This window comes from Liolophura sinensis, chromosome 7 (assembly GCF_032854445.1).
Source record: "Liolophura sinensis isolate JHLJ2023 chromosome 7, CUHK_Ljap_v2, whole genome shotgun sequence".
Taxonomy (NCBI): domain Eukaryota; kingdom Metazoa; phylum Mollusca; class Polyplacophora; order Chitonida; family Chitonidae; genus Liolophura; species Liolophura sinensis.
This window is the reverse complement of record NC_088301.1, coordinates 29099857-29117718: the sequence shown is the minus strand read 5'-3', so window position 1 is coordinate 29117718 and position 17862 is coordinate 29099857. Positions and strand designations below refer to the sequence as shown.

Sequence of the window (17862 nt, the reverse complement as noted above, 5' to 3'; positions counted from 1 at the left end):
GTCTGCTCACTGCCTCATCTGTCTTCTCTCTCTCTCTCTCTCCTCAGGCCCTGTGTGTTGTCTGCTCACTGCCTTATCTGTCTTCTACTTCTCTCTCCTCAGGCCCTGTGTGCTGTCTGCTCACTGCCTCATCTGTCTTCTCTCGCTCTCTGCAGGCCCTGTGTGCTGTCTGCTCACTGCCCTATCTGTCTTCTCGCTCTCTCTCCGCAGGCCCGGTGTGCTTTCTGCTGACTGCCTCATCTGTCTTCTCCCTCTTTCTCCTCACGTCCTGTGTGTTGTCTGCTGACTGCCTCATCTGTCTTCTCCCTCTCTCTCCTCAGGCCCGATGTGCTGCCTGCTCACTGCCTCATCTGTCTACCCTCTCTCTCTCCTCAGGCCCTGTGTGCTGTCTGCTCACTGCCCCATCTGTCTTCTCACTGCCCCATCTGTCTTCTCCCTCTCTCTCCTCAGGCCCTGTGTGTTGTCTGCTCACTGCCTCATCTGTCTTCTTCCTCTCTCTCCTCAGGCCCTGTGTGCTGCCTGCTCACTGCCTCATTTGTCTATGCTCTCTCTCTGCAGGCCCTGTGTGCTGTCTGCTCACTGCCTCATCTGTCTCCTCTCTCTTTGTCCGCAGGCCCTGTGTGCTGTCTGCTCACTGCCCCATCTGTCTTCTCCCTCTCTCTCCGCAGGCCCGGTGTGCTGTCTGCTCACTGCCTTATCTGTCTTCTCCCTCTCTCTCCTCACGTCCTGTGTGTTGTCTGCTCACTGCTTCATCTGTCTTCTCTCTCTCTCTCTCTCTCTCTCTCTCTCTCCTCAGGCCCGATGTGTTGTCTGTTCACTGCCTCATCTGTCTCCTCTCTCTTTCCTCAGGCCCGGTGTGTTGTCTGCTGACTGCCTCATCTGTCTACTTTGTTTCTCTCCTCAGGTCCTGTGTGCTGTCTGCTCACTGCCTCATCTGTCTACTCTCTCTCTCCCCTTGGGTCCTGTGTGTTGTCTGCTCACTGCCTCATCTGTCTTCTCCCTCCCTCTTCTCAGGCCCTGTGAGCTGTCTGCTCACTGCCTCATCTGTCTTCTCCCTCTCTCTCCTCAGGCCCTGTGTGCTGTCTGCCCACTGCCTCATTTGTCTTCTCCCTCTCTCTCCTCAGGCCCTGTGTGCTGTCTGTTCACTGCCTCATCTGTCTTCTCCCTCTCTCTCCTCAGGCCCTGTGTGTTGTCTGCTCACTGCCTCATCTGTGTTCTCCCTCTCTCTCTTTCCGCAGGCCCTGTGTGCTGTCTACTCACTGCCTCATCTGTTTTCTCCCTCTCTCCTCAGGCCCTGTGTGCTTTCTGCTCACTGCCTCATCTGTCTTCTCCCTCTCTCTCCTCAGGTCCTGTGTGCTGTCTGCTCACTGCTTCATCTGTCTACTCTTTCTCTCCCCTTGGGTTCTGTGTGTTGTCTGCTCACTGCCTCATCTGTCTTCTCTCTCTCCTTAGACCGTGTGTGCCCAGTTTACAGGGCCCAAAGTGGCAGAACCTATCCCCTGTGGTGAGGAAGAAGCATGTGGAGACCCCGCTGCACACATCCATCTCGAGCGTCATGTCTCTGAGGCTCCGCGAGGGATACACTATCAAGGAAATCCTTGTCACTAAAGGTACACTATACCTGGCTTCTGTGTCGTAATGAATTGCCTTGTGATATGTGGAAACATGGAGAGATATCGATGGAATATGAGTGTTTATTTGCATTGTTCATTAACATCTTCCAGTGTGATATCTTTTTCTGTTCAATTGGTTTTGTTACAAGTACTTGTTTTTTGCAACAAAAATTAATGACCAAATTTCAAGGAACACTTTAAAACTTTTCTCCCTTCCACTCAGTGTTCTCCTTTTCTCATGAGTGTAATCAGACAGCTTTTTTTCTGCAGATTCACTCCTAATAGGGGAGTTTCGAGGTGGAAATCTTTTGTTGCTTAAGGTAAAAATAGTCCTTCTGTATCATGTGAATGATCAAAAGTGCTAGTTCAGGTGGCCGTGTAAATGTAATCAAAAACTAGTCCAGCTTGCTGTAATACAGAACGCATGTAAATTAGTCAGTCAAACTAATTTCAGTTTTTAAAGCAAAAATGAGTTAAATTTCTCACTGCAATGTCATGTTTTAACTGGGTTTTGCAGGTGGCACAGAGCTAGTGGTCACATTGGTGCTGCCATGGAGAGATTTTGTCAGAATAGAATATGTGGCCTCTTCCAGCTGGCCCTTAGATAGTTCCAAGTGAGTTCAGTTATTTGTTTATTTATTTATTTGATTGATGTTCAACACCATATTCCAAAATTGTTCTCTCATATGACAGTGTCAAGGTTTATGGGTGAAGGAAACTGGAGGGCCTGGAATAAACCATAATCATTTGGCTAAAGGCACAGCCATTTCGGTTTCACCACAGCTATGGGTCATAACAAAGTTGTTGTTTCTAGATGGCATATGGGCATTAATACATGAAAAGAAGTGCTCCATGGCTGATTTGTTTTGAAATAGTTTGCCATTCTATGAATAGGTGGCTACTTTGCCGTTAACGCGGGCAAATTATGTGAGGTGTTGTGTGGCCGAGCTGAAAGGTAAGACCCACAGCTGACATCTGTTATGGGCTACAGCCATCATTTAAAATGGACTTATTGGACTTGGCATGCAGTGTATGTCTTACCATTGGCTGTGGCTATTATACTCTGCCAGTTATACTCTGCCAGCCTGGTATAAAGATGTAATACAGCCACCTGGGGTTACAATCAAATGCCTTTGATCACCTACATGTATGTGTAGAATTTCAGGGAATTTTTCTCGCACAAATCACTCTGCTGTGCAAAGTTGGTGACAAAAACCAGGTGAAATATTGTATGATTTTTCTTTGAACTTCACCTTCTTTTCTTCACCAACTAATCACACAGTCCTGTACTACAATTCGTAAAGTAAGGCTTGTGGAAAATTCCATTAAAGTATAGTTTCTGTACAATAATTTGTAAAGCAAGGTGATAAGAAAATTCCCTGAGTGGATTGATTATGTACTGTAAGCATGGTACCTGAACATGTATATATAAACTCCACTATACCTTCGTTGATATCTGTCCGCAGCCTGGTCACTCATACAGAAATCATTTTAGAGGGTAGCTACGAGTTCCTACATGATGTCACATGTCCATTGAAGAAGCCATTCAGAAGTTTGTACAGAACTGCTGTTGTCAAGAAGTTCTGGCAAACTCTACAAAGGTAAGGTACTGGTAATATAAACACCTGCTTGAGCATGTGTGTTTAATGAGGTGGTAGCATGCGTAATTCTTTAATTTCCCTTGACATAGTTAAATAATTTCTTTACCCGACAATTGTACTGTAAAAATAAAAAAGGGGTCTCCGTGGCTCAGTTGGTTAGCGCGCTAGCGCAGCGCAATGACCCAAGAGTCTCTCACCAATGTGGTTGCTGTGAGTTCAACTCCAGCTCATTCTGGCTTCCTCTCCGGCCATACGGGGGAAGCTCTGCAGCAACCTGTGGATGGTTGTAGGTTTCCCCCTGGCTCTGCCCGGTTTCAACCCACCATAATGCTGGCCGCCGTCGTATAAGTGAAATATTCTTGAGTACGGCGTAAAACACCTATCAAATAAATAAATAAATAAAAATAAAAAAATAAAAGCACATTGTGTTATGTTATGGCATTGTTCATCCATCTCTACATTTGTTCATATTTTTGTCAGTAAACTATATGGTGTTTATACTGCTGTACTTAACAAACGGCTTGACTTTAATAAAACTATTACACTGGTTCCCTTTTTCCCTATCATTGGAGCAGAAATTTATTGAAAATTAGCCAAATTAAGTTAAGCTCCTTTTGATGTATTGGTTTTCATGCCAACACTGTATCTGACAAACTACTTACACATCTGTGTATTTCAATCCTCACCAGCAAGACTGATGGGTAGGATTGTCTTTTACAGTTCATCATATCTCTTTGATGGGTGTTTCTTGATCTGTCTTTAATAACGAAGTCTTGGTTGTATACAGTACTCCTCCCTCTTACCTGCTACTTTTAACGGGGGAGGGGACTTTTGCTGACATATATGCTATGAAAAGATTTGTCTGTAAGTCACTTTTGAAGTGTACCACTTTTTGTCTTCCGCTTTGTAGTATATCCCAGACTGACCAACTGTTGGTTCATTTGCAATCTTTTGCATCTAACCCAGTGTACTACCACATCCCAGACAGTATCAAGAATGGAGTGCCCTTGTTCTATGTAAACCCCAGTTCTGTCACACCCTACCTCTCACTACAACATAGCTCCAAGTAAGTATGGGCTCGTCATGTTACAGCTGTTAGAGTGTAGTACAAAGTGTCAGTGTGATGGGAGTAAAATAGGGTTGTTATTTGTGTGATGAGAGTAAAATAGGGTTGTTATTTGTCTGTGATGGGAGTAAAATAGGGGTGTTATTTGTCTGTGATGAGAGTAAAATAGGGGTGTTATTTGTCTGTGATGAGAGTAAAATAGGGTTGTTATTTGTGTGATGAGAGTAAAATAGGGGTGTTATTTGTCTGTGATGGGAGTAAAATAGGCTTGTTATTTGTGTGATGAGAGTAAAATAGGGGTGTTATTTGTCTGTGATGAGAGTAAAATAGGGTTGTTATTTGTGTGATGAGAGTAAAATAGGGGTGTTATTTGTCTGTGATGAGAGTAAAATAGGGGTGTTATTTGTCTGTGATGAGAGTAAGATAGGGTTGTTATTTGTCTGTGATGAGAGTAAAATAGGGTTGTTATTTGTGTGATGAGAGTAAAATAGGGTTGTTATTTGTCTGTGATGAGAGTAAAATAGGGTTGTTATTTGTGTGATGAGAGTAAAATAGGGTTGTTATTTGTCTGTGATGAGAGTAAAATAGGGGTGTTATTTGTCTGTGATGAGAGTAAAATAGGGGTGTTATTTGTCTGTGATGAGAGTAAAATAGGGGTGTTATTTGTCTGTGATGGGAGTAAAATAGGCTTGTTATTTGTGTGATGAGAGTAAAATAGGGGTGTTATTTGTCTGTGATGAGAGTAAAATAGGGTTGTTATTTGTGTGATGAGAGTAAAATAGGGGTGTTATTTGTCTGTGATGAGAGTAAAATAGGGGTGTTATTTGTCTGTGATGAGAGTAAAATAGGGTTGTTATTTGTCTGTGATGAGAGTAAAATAGGGTTGTTATTTGTGTGATGAGAGTAAAATAGGGTTGTTATTTGTCTGTGATGAGAGTAAAATAGGGTTGTTATTTGTGTGATGAGAGTAAAATAGGGTTGTTATTTGTCTGTGATGAGAGTAAAATAGGGGTGTTATTTGTCTGTGATGAGAGTAAAATAGGGGTGTTATTTGTCTGTGATGAGAGTAAAATAGGGGTGTTATTTGTCTTTGATGAGAGTAAAATAGGGGTGTTATTTGTCTGTGATGAGAGTAAAATAGGGGTGTTATTTGTCTGTGATGAGAGTAAAAAAGGGGTGTTATTTGTCTATATCATCATTTAATTCATTGTTTTCAATGCCATACTTTTGTCATTCAGTTTTTCACTGCTATGATGGCATTCAGATTTATGGGTACATAAATCCCAAGTGCCTGGAATAAACCACAGAACACTTTCCCATCTGTGATGTACAGATCTTATGGTGATTTTGGTGGAAGACAAGGGGTCTTCAACACAAGATAGACTGAGTACACAAACATCGTTGACAGCCGATTGTCAGCCATTCCCTGGCTATGACCAGGATACAAGCCATTACCTCATGCCTCGTAGAGCTTGACTCATTGAGCCATGTCCAGCTTCACAGTAACATGATGGAGATATGACTGGTGAATAAATGCACTGTAGTTTAGGAAACATGAATACAGTATTACATAGTACATTATAAAACACAAGGTAAAGCAGATGTGTACTGAAACATTTTGTTTCATTGGAGTTGAGTGGAGTGGCAATGGTGTGCAGTATATGTACGCAGTTTTCTTACGAGAATTATTTATAACAGGTGAAGGGTTTTAGTTTGGACATGTGCATGTTTCAGAGACACTGCCTTATCTCAGTTTGCGGCCTTCTGGAAGCCAGTCTTCATGTTGGACACTAACATCTGGTGAGTGCTGTCTGTAATGCTAAGGGTTTCACGAATACATGTACTTTGCACCAGTGTTAGCATGCTGCATAAAATACTCTCATCTTATCTAACTACCTAATGACATGGAAGAATGTCAGATGCAGTTTTATTATTTAGATTGATTTATACATTTTTTAATGAATATTTCACAAGCTTGTGTTAGAAACATTTTTTCTTCCTGATATGATGACAGATATTATATTTAGATATTCCAGTGCATGAGAATGGTTGTCCAGTACCTGTACCAGGGATAATGGAGTGATTTCTTTCAATCATGCTGATTTCCATTCACCTGTAAACCTTGACTAATGTAGACTGGATGCAACTGTCAACATAGGCAATCAGCTACAGAAAATCAGTAAAGAAGTCTATAGTTTCTTGGCTTGCAGTGAGATCTTTCCCGTATTCGTAAGTCAAGATTTACTAGCTCGTATAGCACAGTTTGTAGAGCGTCGACTTCGGGAGCGGTAGATCCAGGATCAATCCTGGATCGAGTCACACCTAAGACTTTAAAAGAGGAAGTTGTAACTTCCTCGCTTGGCGTTCAGCATTAAGGGGATAGTGCAACAACTGGTTGACCCGTATCAGTATAATGGCTTGGGCAGGGTGGCTTACATGCCTTTGGTAAGTCGTCGCAGTGAATCAGGACTAGATAAAATACGGGTGGAAATCCGGCCCGCTACAAGGAGGCACAGTACATACACCATAAGGGCTCCTTCGTCATCATATGACTGAAAAATTGTTGAGTACGACATTAAACCTCAAGCACTCACTCACTCAAGTCAAGATTACAAATGGTATTTTGGTATGATTGTACTTTAGGCAGAAGTGGATGCACACTCATAGGATAGGGATCATCCTGGAGCATGACCGACCACTGCCTAAATACCTGCACATCCCCAACTCTAGTCGCCGCTTCAACTCCATCCAGTGTCGCCAGGCTGTCAGCTCCCTCAACGTCATGCTCAGGGATTGGAGCAGCTTTGTACTGGTGGAAAACTACTCCTATATAAAACTGCTGCAGAGGTGAGCTTATCAAGCTTCCTCAGAAGTGAGTATGGGCAATATTGTTGTTAGTGATGAGCTTACCAAACTTCTATATTAGTGAGTTATCAAACATAAACAAAGGTGAGGTTACCAAACTACTGCAGAGGTGAGCCTACCAAGATTCTTCAGAAGTGAGTATGGGCAATATTGTTGTTAGTGATGAGCTTAGTAAACTTCTACATTGGTGAGTTATCAAACATAAACAAAGGTGAGGTTACCAAACTACTGCAGAGGTGAGCTTATCAAGCTTCTTCAGAAGTGAGTATGGGCAATATTATTGTTAGTGATGAGCTTACCAAACTTCTACATTGGTGAGTTATCAAACATAAACAAAGGTGAGGTTACCAAACTACTGCAGTGGTGAGCTTACCAAGGTTCTTCAGAAGTGAGTATGGGCAATATTGTTGTTAGTGATGAGCTTACCAAACTTCTACATTGGTGAGTTATCAAACATAAACAAAGGTGAGGTTACCAAACTACTGCAGAGTTGAGCTTACCAAAGTTCTTCAGAAGTGAGTATGGGCAATATTGTTGTTAGTGATGAGCTGACCAAACTTCTACATTGGTGAATTATCAAACATAAACAAAGGTGAGGTTACCAAACTACTGCAGAGGTGAGCTTATCAAGCTTCTTCAGAAGTGAGTATGGGCAATATTGTTGTTAGTGATGAGCTGACCAAACTTCTACATTGGTGAGTTATCAAACATAAACAAAGGTGAGGTTACCAAACTACTGCAGAGGTGAGCTTACCAAAGTTCTTCAGAAGTGAGTATGGGCAATATTGTTGTTAGTGATGAGCTTACCAAACTTCTACATTGGTGAGTTATCAAACATAAACAAAGGTGAGGTTACCAAACTACTGCAGAGGTGAGCTTACCAAGGTTCTTCAGAAGTGAGTATGGGCAATATTGTTGTTAGTGATGAGCTGACCAAACTTCTACATTGGTGAGTTATCAAACATTTACAAAGGTGATGTTACCAAACTACTGCAGAGGTGAGATTACCAAGGTTCTTCAGAAGTGAGTATGGGCAATATTGTTGTTAGTGATGAGCTTACCAAACTTCTACATTGGTGAGTTATCAAACATAAACAAAGGTGAGGTTACCAAACTACTGCAGAGTTGAGCTTACCAAGGTTCTTCAGAAGTGAGTATGGGCAATATTGTTGTTAGTGATGAGCTGACCAAACTTCTACATTGGTGAGTTATCAAACATTTACAAAGGTGAGGTTACCAAACTACTGCAGTGGTGAACTTACTGAATGATGGGATCTCTCTCTCATTACAAGGGTCTTGTTGGCAGGTGATTCAACCTACCATGCTAATAGTCATGTGTATTGTTTTGGAGTTGTTTACTACTGATAGCCATGTGTTATAAAGATGCATGTTTTTCGAGGGAAAACTAAAAAGTTGCTTAGAAATGTTGTGTAAACAAATTGTAGAAACGGCAGATGCTTATAGTGAAATATTTGCAAAACTAATCTGATCAAGTTTTCACAGACTTGAGCTGGTCTGTTATTGAAAAGGCAGCATTTTACTTCTGAGTGTATCAAATTGCTTCAGATAGCTTCCTTGATTCAGCAGCTTTATAATGTATCTTTGCAGTGATTGTGACAAGCCACCCACCTCTTTCTGTCTGCTTCGTGTCTCCTCCAAGCCACCCTGTATGGTCCTAAGACTCGCCTTCATTGGAGGGACACCAGGCAGTGAGAGGAACCAGTTCACCGAAGAACTGAGGGAGAAGGTGCTATCGTTGAAGTTCCCACAGCGGGGCACGCAGAAGCTTGAGAAGTCGCAGCGCACAGAACAACCCCCTGAGGAACAAGACAAAGCTGAGGTGAAGGCCAGGAAACCCCCGCTAATGAGGGAATGGGCAGAGATACAGTGCTGTGTGCTTGTTACCAAACCTGTGGAGAAAGTGCTCATTCGGTGAGGCTATAAGCACTTTTTTGTCAGGAGAATCTCATCCTGTGCCCAGGAATCATTGGTATTACCCAGCTTCCATTGTTGTCTGGGGCCTAGATGATGTGTATACATGTGGGAAAGTCTGTCTGGTATGGGAGGCCATTAGTTTACTTTATGCGATTAGGTTTGCCACAGCCATAGAACTGATGTACAGGATGTATAGGGTTAAATTCCAATCAAATAAACAAATACTCAGGAGAAAGTTTTCGTCCTCATGTAACGATAACTTGAGTGAACTTTTTATGAGGATGAAGGAAAGTTTTTATCACATGGCTGAAAACTTCAGTATCAGTTGAGAGATTTTGTAACGGTATTTTAACACAAGTACTTTATTCTCAAGCATCCTTGTATTTTCCATGTCTTTGGTGTTATATTGCTTGTTGTTTTTTTCCACATCTTATGCAGAATGGTTTGTCAAAAACAGCCATTTGTGCATACGATATTGCCCAGGCATTTTTAGCATATTAGCTGTACAGTTTGTTTTCATTTTACTTTACTACCAGTATAAAGGACCTGATTTAAGAAGTTTGTGCATTTAGGGTGAACAGACAAATGCGAGGATGATAATTGGCTGATGGGTTGAAATATAGGATCATAAACATTTGCATTTACAGTATATGACCTAAAGGTTTCCACAAAAAGGGAATTTCTAGGGTCAAATAAATGTGATGAAATATTTTTTTCAGATCTGAAAGCTAGATGTTTTCTCAAAAAGTCTTTCTGAGATAGACAGAATTCTTGTAATCAGGAAAAATGCATTGGGTGAAAGTTGAGGTCATTTATTATAAACATTATTGCAGTTGAAATGCTGAATGAAGATGCCTGAATATGTGCACACTATAACCTGACTAAGTTACTCATTTTGCCAGAAAATGAGAGCTTTACTCATCTTAGAAAGATGTTTTCAGTTCTATTTGGAGGATTGAGTAATATCTTTCTGGGAAAATGTGGGCTCCAATGCGAAGAGTAATATTTTAACCTTAATTCACCCCGAAAATATGTATTTTTCAATCAAATTTAGGAAAATTGCATTCAATATTTGTTAATCAATGAACAATTTATATTGTGTTGCAGATATGAGAGAATTCCCAGAGACATGATGAGTTTAGAGGACCCCAGGCAGGAGATAAATGCTGCTGGTTCACAGATAGCCAGTCCTAACAAGACAGTGGCCAACATGTTCATGATGCTGGCCAGGTACCTTCATCACCAGAGATGGGTGTGGTCAGTCCAGCAGAGCAGCTCCACCTCGGTCAGCATGCAGGCCATCAGCAAGATCCTCTCTACACTTGCCAAGTGAGCCTTTGACCAACAACTATGATTCAAATTAAAATACTATGATTCAAATTAAAAATTTGTTTTTTGATATTTAACTTGCAAATTGAGTTTGTTCGTTCTGTGAGATTGAGCTGTAATTTGCCAAATTTGTTTGTTTAACCTGTGAGAGTCTGCTGTAATTTGCAAAGTAATTTAGTTAAGCCTGTGAGATTTAGTTGTGATTTGCATGGTGAGTTTGTTTACCTGTGGTGCTGGGTAATTTGTGCCACAATTTGAGGTTGAGCGGTTACTAGCCAAACTAATTTATCAAAGGTACCAGGTGACATAGGCTTTATAATTACAGGTACCACAGTATCACTGTTGACTGTTTTTTGCCATTAAGGTCCCGTGGGCTCTGCACAGGGTCCTCCCACCATAATGTTGGCCATTGTCTTACCTGTATATGTGAAAATTTTGTATTTTAAATACATCAGATGTTGAAACAAAGAAATATTGCCACCAAGACCCTGATAGCAATGTAGTTTCAAGGATTCCCTGATCAAGGCTGAGTTATAGTAAACACCTACATGTAACTTGTGTATCCTCACAGTTCCGAGTTTAAATGAACACCAAACTTGTGTATCCTCACAGCACTGAGTTAGAATGAACACCAAACTTGTGTATCCTCACAGCACTGAGTTATAACGAACACCAAACTTGTGTATCCTCACAGCACTGAGTTATAATGAACACCAAACTTGTGTAATCTCACAGAACTGAGTTATGATGAACACCAAACTTGTGTATCTTCACAACACTGAGTTATAACGAACACCAAACTTGTGTATCCTCACAGCACTGAGTTATAATGAACACCAAACTTATGTAATCTCACAGAACTGAGTTATAACGAACACCAAACTTGTGTATCTTCACAGCACTGAGTTATAATGAACACCAAACTTGTGTAATCTCACAGAACTGAGTTATGATGAACACCAAACTTGTGTATCCTCACAACACTGAGTTATAACGAACACCAAACTTGTGTATCCTCACAGCACTGAGTTATAATGAACACCAAACTTGTGTAATCTCACAGAACTGAGTTATGATGAACACCAAACTTGTGTATCCTCATAGCACTGAGTTATAATGAACACCAAACTTGTGTAATCTCACAGAACTGAGTTATAATGAACACCAAACTTGTGTATCCTCACAACACTGAGTTATAACAAACACCTAACTTGGGTATCTTCCCAGTACTGTTTTGTTTGTTAATTTGCAATATTTTTATCACTTTTTAGAATTCGCCTTCAGGAGGGCTTCCACTTTGCCATGTCAAACATGGGTATCGTCACGATGGTGCTGGAGGTGGATATGAAGGTAAGGTTATCATACAGACCATAGCACAGGTATAGATTAGCCTACATTTTTAGTATTTTTATCCTTTAATGCTTTTATTTTGTTTTAAATGATTTGGTCATGGAAAGGACATGTGTTGTTGAAATAAATGTTTCCGCAGGCCTGCACTTCACTAGAAGCCAGTGCAGGTGAACAAGAAGGAAAGCAGAAGACAAACAGAAGAGGAAAACTGATATAAGCTCCATTGGTTTTTGATTGTCAGTTTGTAGTGATTCTTTTATATTTAACATCTGAACTTGCAACATATACCATTGACATATGACAACAGAGTGACGTCCCTTTGCGGGAAGAATTGCCATACAAGTAGCCCTGCCATGCTGTTATGTGTGATTATCATTTTGCACTCTGTTGTCATGACGACAGCTCAAATACTCAGGATTGATTAAGTTGAAAAAGGTGACTCTGGTCCAATCATGCATTGATTGCCAGAATCAGGATAGCTGGTCACTGGTCACAATTCTATTGCTGACCACTCTTAACAGCCTTTGAGGTCAAGGTCAACCAGCAACCTGAGAATGGTCGTGGGTTTACCTTGGGCATGTTGGGCACTGCCCTGTTTTCTCCCACTACAATGGTGATCATTTTGTAAGTGATATATTCTTCAGTATGTCATGAACATCTATCAAATATATAAATTAATCAATTATGGCCAAGTGGTTAGAGATCCTGAACTTCTTCAGTCTACAAGAATAAGATTTACACTGTAAATGTTGACAATTGTGACAAAATTACCAAAGGCACCAGGATACTCATTGATTTTCAAGGATACTTGTAAATTTAACTACTAGAAAGTCACTTAATCTACATTTTTTAGAAATGATCCAAGAACCCATTGTAAACTAGGTCAGGTTTAATGATATTGTTCACCACATTATGTCTAGAAAACTGCTTAAATCATGATAATTTGTACATGTTTGAAATGAATTACCTTTGACAGAGGGGTGGTGAGGTGACAGACTCTACTGAACTGGGCTCATGTATAATACAGTATGTGATATTTCCACCATATACAAAGACAAGCAGAGGAAGGTTTGTAAGCAGTTTATGTTGTGAAAAATGATACATCTAATGACACCTGATTTCTTGTTTCTTATCAGAATATTTTGGAAAACTGATGTAGGGAATGGAACAATTATTTTCTAATTATGTGACAGTTACTGGCAAAAAATTCATATGAGTTGTTTTACATGGTTGAATCTTGTGATGGCAGTAGTCAAATATTTCTTCTTTTGAAATATAAAGCAAAACTGACCGAGGCTCAGGTGTAGAGTGTGTAAATGTTTGTTTCCATGTTGTTACCCATGCCTACCTGCTTTTGTGGAAAAGTCATAAAGAACACATTTATTAAACTGAGTAAATCAGCTAAGATTTCAGTCATGCTTAATACATAATCAAATTTCTATCACAGAAGCCTTTGTTGAAGAAAATGTAACACTGTAATGTGGCTCCTCTAATGATATTTTTTCATCCTTATTGTTCTTTGAAGTATCTGAATGTATCGTCTATAAAAAAGAAATCTGCACCTGTTTTACATATGTGGTATGATATGTTGTCATGCTGGTAAATTTAACATTCGTCATCCAGATCGCCCCAGAAGAGTGTTAGTAGGAGTGACTGTAAGTGAGGCCTATGTATCTGGTGTTGTAGTGTGTCAGAAGATGATCTTGAGGAGATGGAGACCACAGAGGCTGACGGAGAACTTCAGATTGTCACAGAGTGCTGGGTGGAGCCGCAAAGTGGCACAGTTGTCAACAGCACGCCCGAAAGGCTCTACATGGACGGGTTGCACTTCCAGGACATCTCCAGTCAGGTATGTCAGCTTTGTTACAGATTTCATTTCAGTCTGCATTTCCTGTGCTTGTGTGTGGTGTGCATATAAATATATATATATATATATATATATATATATATATATATATATATATATATATATATATTTGATGAAATACAGAAAGGTGAGGAGAATTTACATAGGAAAAAAAATAATATAAAAAAACGCCTTCTCAACTTTCTTCATTCTGTTATATTCCAACTGCAGTTTCAAACTGCATGTTATTTTCAAGGAATATCGTCAGTTATTATCAATTATTCCTTGAAAATAACATGAAGTTTGAAACTGCAGTTGGAGTATAACAGAATGTAGAAAGTTGAGGAGGTGTTTTATTATTTATTTTCCTATAGATATGTAGATATAACCTAATTCCTCAACCTTTTTGCAAATGAAAGATCAATTTAGTGCAATTTAGTCCTTTTTTATTTGATTCTAAAGACAAGACTACACCGGTGGTGTTGGCTAATTTGAGTGCTTCACAAAAAGTATAATTTTATTAGTCTACACAGAATAAAGCCCTCAGAATATGCTTATTAAAAATAAATAAACACTTTGCAAACATGCGAAAAGGTTGAAGAATTACAATAGGCCTATTGTAGTCACCCATTCTCCATTCACTGAAAAAACAAAGTCAGAAGACCGTGCTACTGGAAAGTATGTATCAGGGGGCATTGCAATTATTAAGATTTTTTTTAGTATTTAAAATCTGATCAACTTGTGGAATACATCTGTTTTCTCATTCTTCTCGTTAGTATTTTGACAATGAAGTAAGCAACAGCCTTGTTTGCGTAAGATCTCCAGAATGCTTAACATTTTTGCTAAACGTAGCGTCAGTCATCCCCCAATGGAGCTTGATAAGGATTCCCTGACTGCATAAGTAGATGTCTACACCGCGTCACATGACAAAATGGTGCACATAGTAGTGACACCTTCGGATTTTGGCACGGCTGGTCTCATGGAACATAAAATGCCATAAAACCTATTATATTAATTATTAAGGATTATCTTTCAATAATGAATATTTTTAGAAATGTAACTTTCACTTATGAGGTATTTCATACTGTTTGAGAAATATGGTATTGATGGCCTGTATGTGACTTACACTAGAACTCAAGTATAAGCTTCCAGCACTTTATATGGTGTACAGTCTATCATCTGTAACCAGAACAGGACCTTAATGTGCAGTGTGATGTACACTTTGTCTCAGATGTTGTTTGTATATGGTGTGCAGTCTATCATCTGTAACCAGAACAGGACCTTAATGTGCAATGTGATGTACACTTTGTGTCAGATGTTGTTTGTATATGGTGTACAGTCTATCATCTGTAACCAGAACAGGACCTTAATGTGCAATGTGATGTACACTTTGTGTCAGATGTTGTTTGTATATGGTGTACAGTCTATCATCTGTAACCAGAACAGGACCTTAATGTGCAATGTGATGTACACTTTGTCTCAGATGTTGTTTGTATATGGTGTACAGTCTGTCATCTGTAACCAGAACAGGACCTTAATGTGCAATGTGATGCACACTTTGTCTCAGATGTTATTTGTTCAATATTTGGAAAAAAATGGAACTAAAAAGTTCAACATCTACTTTTATGGAACAAAGAGGTTGTAGGTTTATTGGAAAATGAAAATACTCCCTCTTCTCACCAGATAAAAATGTTCATTCTTCTGATTGCAATACAGTTGTTTTGTCTCACCTTATTTGATGTGGGGAGTTTTCATACAGCTCATTTCTCTTTTCTTCATACCCAGGTTGTATTTTAGAAATCGTATTTTTATGAAATACAGTAAAATTATACCAGTGCAGTATAAAGATGCTTTTTATCAGGCCTGCAATCGTCGGTTGAGAAAGAAAGCTTCCGAGTCATACTTAGATTTTGTCAGTGTAATTTTCTTTTTGGAACAGGCTGAAATGATTTAATGATAATTGTAAATTAATAAAAATAGTTTCTATGGAGTTTGAGGCCATATACAGTGTTGCATAGGCCGACCATTGTATAAATCATTTTTGTCATTCATATGATCATGTATATGGGTAATGTACTGCCTAGTGAGCTCACTTGGACAAAATCTTTTAAACTTAGCCTTTTTCTGATGTCTGGTCCTTGTGTCTGATGGTAACATGAACCATTGGTCTTAACTCTAAAATATTACTTCGCTGGTGTTTTTTTTTTTTTTTTTGCCCCATGTTTGTCCTTGTCATTTTTGCATTGCTCACAGTCAACCCAACAATGACACATGTCTACATGCTGTGTCATTTACACATGCCTTGGGGTAGTTAAAAAATGTCAAAATAAAAATATAATAAACTTTTTAGCCTATTCATGTTGAAAACCATATACATGTAACTCACTTTCATTTTTAATGACCTCTAAATTCGCTGAATTTGAATTTTTGAATATGACTGTTCTTTTGTTTGTTCATTCGACCGGTGGTCTGTTAACCTGTTGAAGTATATATTGCATATCTTTTTGTGTAATATTATAATAATTATAGCCTCGTCAACAAAGTTAGGTGGGGGAGGGGGTATACTGGAATCACTGTCTGTTTGCCTGTCTGTCTGTAGACAAGATTTTGTCCATGCATCTTCTCCAAAACTACTGTGCTGATTTCGTTGAAACTGACCATACATTTTGCCTATCATCTGAACTTGTGCATGCTGAATGCATGTTTTATGGCAATCAAATAATTATTTTCGTAATTACCCTCATTTAGGACTTTGCGTAATAATGCTTTTTCCATCTGTTCCTTGTTTATCTGCTGATGTGCTCGATATTGTAGCAAATGGTAACCTTGTTGATTTGATATCTCATGAACTCATAGGCAGAACAAGTTTTGGTTGAAGTTTTGCAATAGTCTGGACTTTGGAACGGTGTTGACATAAACGTACGTTTTTGTTTCAAAACCTGGCAAAAGATGCAAATGGTTGTGGTGTATAAGGGAGCAAAGCCAAAAATTGCAAACATTTCGAATGCAAAGTTTCAAGATCGAGAACGGTTGATTCTCCATTGCAACGGCAGCTTTCATACCATTTCCAATTAAATTTAATGGTTGTAATTTTGACGACAAGTTAGCGATTGGTCTTTGTTAGATAAAATCACGTTTCAAATGAGACTTGAGCTCTGTCCTGTCAAGGAGTGATACAGTGACCTCTCTGAAAACCGCACAACTCCGTTATCCGATAAATGCATGTATGGAACTATGATCCTAAAGTATGACCTCGTCTCAGTAACTTTTTGATCGGTACATGGACACGATCATAATAAATGTAATAAAATGTAATAAATCACACACCTTTCTTGACAGAGATCAAGTAGATATAGCAAAAGCTTTGTGACCCATAGAAGCCCGAGACGAATAAAACATCCCTGCTTTGATACGCTGGTTTGAGCACCATCAGTGAAAATTAACCAACTGCTCCTGAAATAAATTGTTCACCTGTAACTGTAAATATGCTAAACTAACTAAAATTACTGAAAATGCTCCCAGATTGAAGACCTACCCGTAGTTTATTGTAAGGGTACGGAAGTAAATGTGAAAGCATGTGTCAGTCAGCCATGGTTGATTCCATGAGAAAAGAAGATTGACCATTCAAAATCAAGTATTTACTGGGTGATATTCTGAATTGCTCAGTGTCAGCTCAGCTGGGAGCTGTGTGTGACAGCAGTTTTCTGATGTTATATATTCAGGTTTCAGAGAATTGCTTTATGACCTTTAGTAATCTCCTTGCGTTAGGATTTTCTTCCCCTGCTGATATCCAGCAGTGAGAAAAGATGTGGCAGCCGCCGCATGCCTACAGCGCATCATCACACTGGTTTGGTTGCATCGGCAGTAACAGACAGTCACATTTCATATCTATCTCACCTATTTTATTGTAATGCCTATGATTTATTCTGTTTAGCAAGGCCTGTTTCAACACATAGATTCCAATCATAAAATGTGTGACATACAGAATGCTGGGAAATACACAGCTGAAAATTGTCCTACCGCCTATTACAATGGAGCGGGCTCTGTCGTGATTTATGTACAGCAAAACAATGACACATTGTTATTGTAAGTACACGTGATCTTTCTGCATCGTTTGCTGTATATTCCCAGATCTTACAGTTGGCCATGGGGCCTCCGTAGCTCAATTGGTTAGTGTGCTAGCACAGCGTAATGACCCAGGAGTCTCTCACCAATGTGGTCGCTATGAGTTCAAGTCCAGCTCATGCTGGCTTCCTC

At 39.5% G+C, this 17862-nt stretch overlaps 1 protein-coding gene across 1 annotated transcript in view; it reads left to right on the top strand.

Annotated features, from left to right (window-relative positions):
* The window catches only part of LOC135470816 (KICSTOR complex protein SZT2-like), a 102196-nt gene that overhangs the window by 10053 nt on the left and 74281 nt on the right, over positions 1-17862 (top strand). The window contains exons 10-20 of the mRNA XM_064749859.1: positions 1453-1610; positions 2131-2227; positions 3080-3214; positions 4125-4280; positions 6015-6080; positions 6924-7127; positions 8754-9077; positions 10188-10409; positions 11681-11759; positions 12736-12827; positions 13446-13608. Coding sequence (XP_064605929.1) covers positions 1453-1610; positions 2131-2227; positions 3080-3214; positions 4125-4280; positions 6015-6080; positions 6924-7127; positions 8754-9077; positions 10188-10409; positions 11681-11759; positions 12736-12827; positions 13446-13608 — 1696 coding nt within the window. The remainder of the gene's footprint in view (positions 1-1452; positions 1611-2130; positions 2228-3079; positions 3215-4124; positions 4281-6014; positions 6081-6923; positions 7128-8753; positions 9078-10187; positions 10410-11680; positions 11760-12735; positions 12828-13445; positions 13609-17862) is intronic.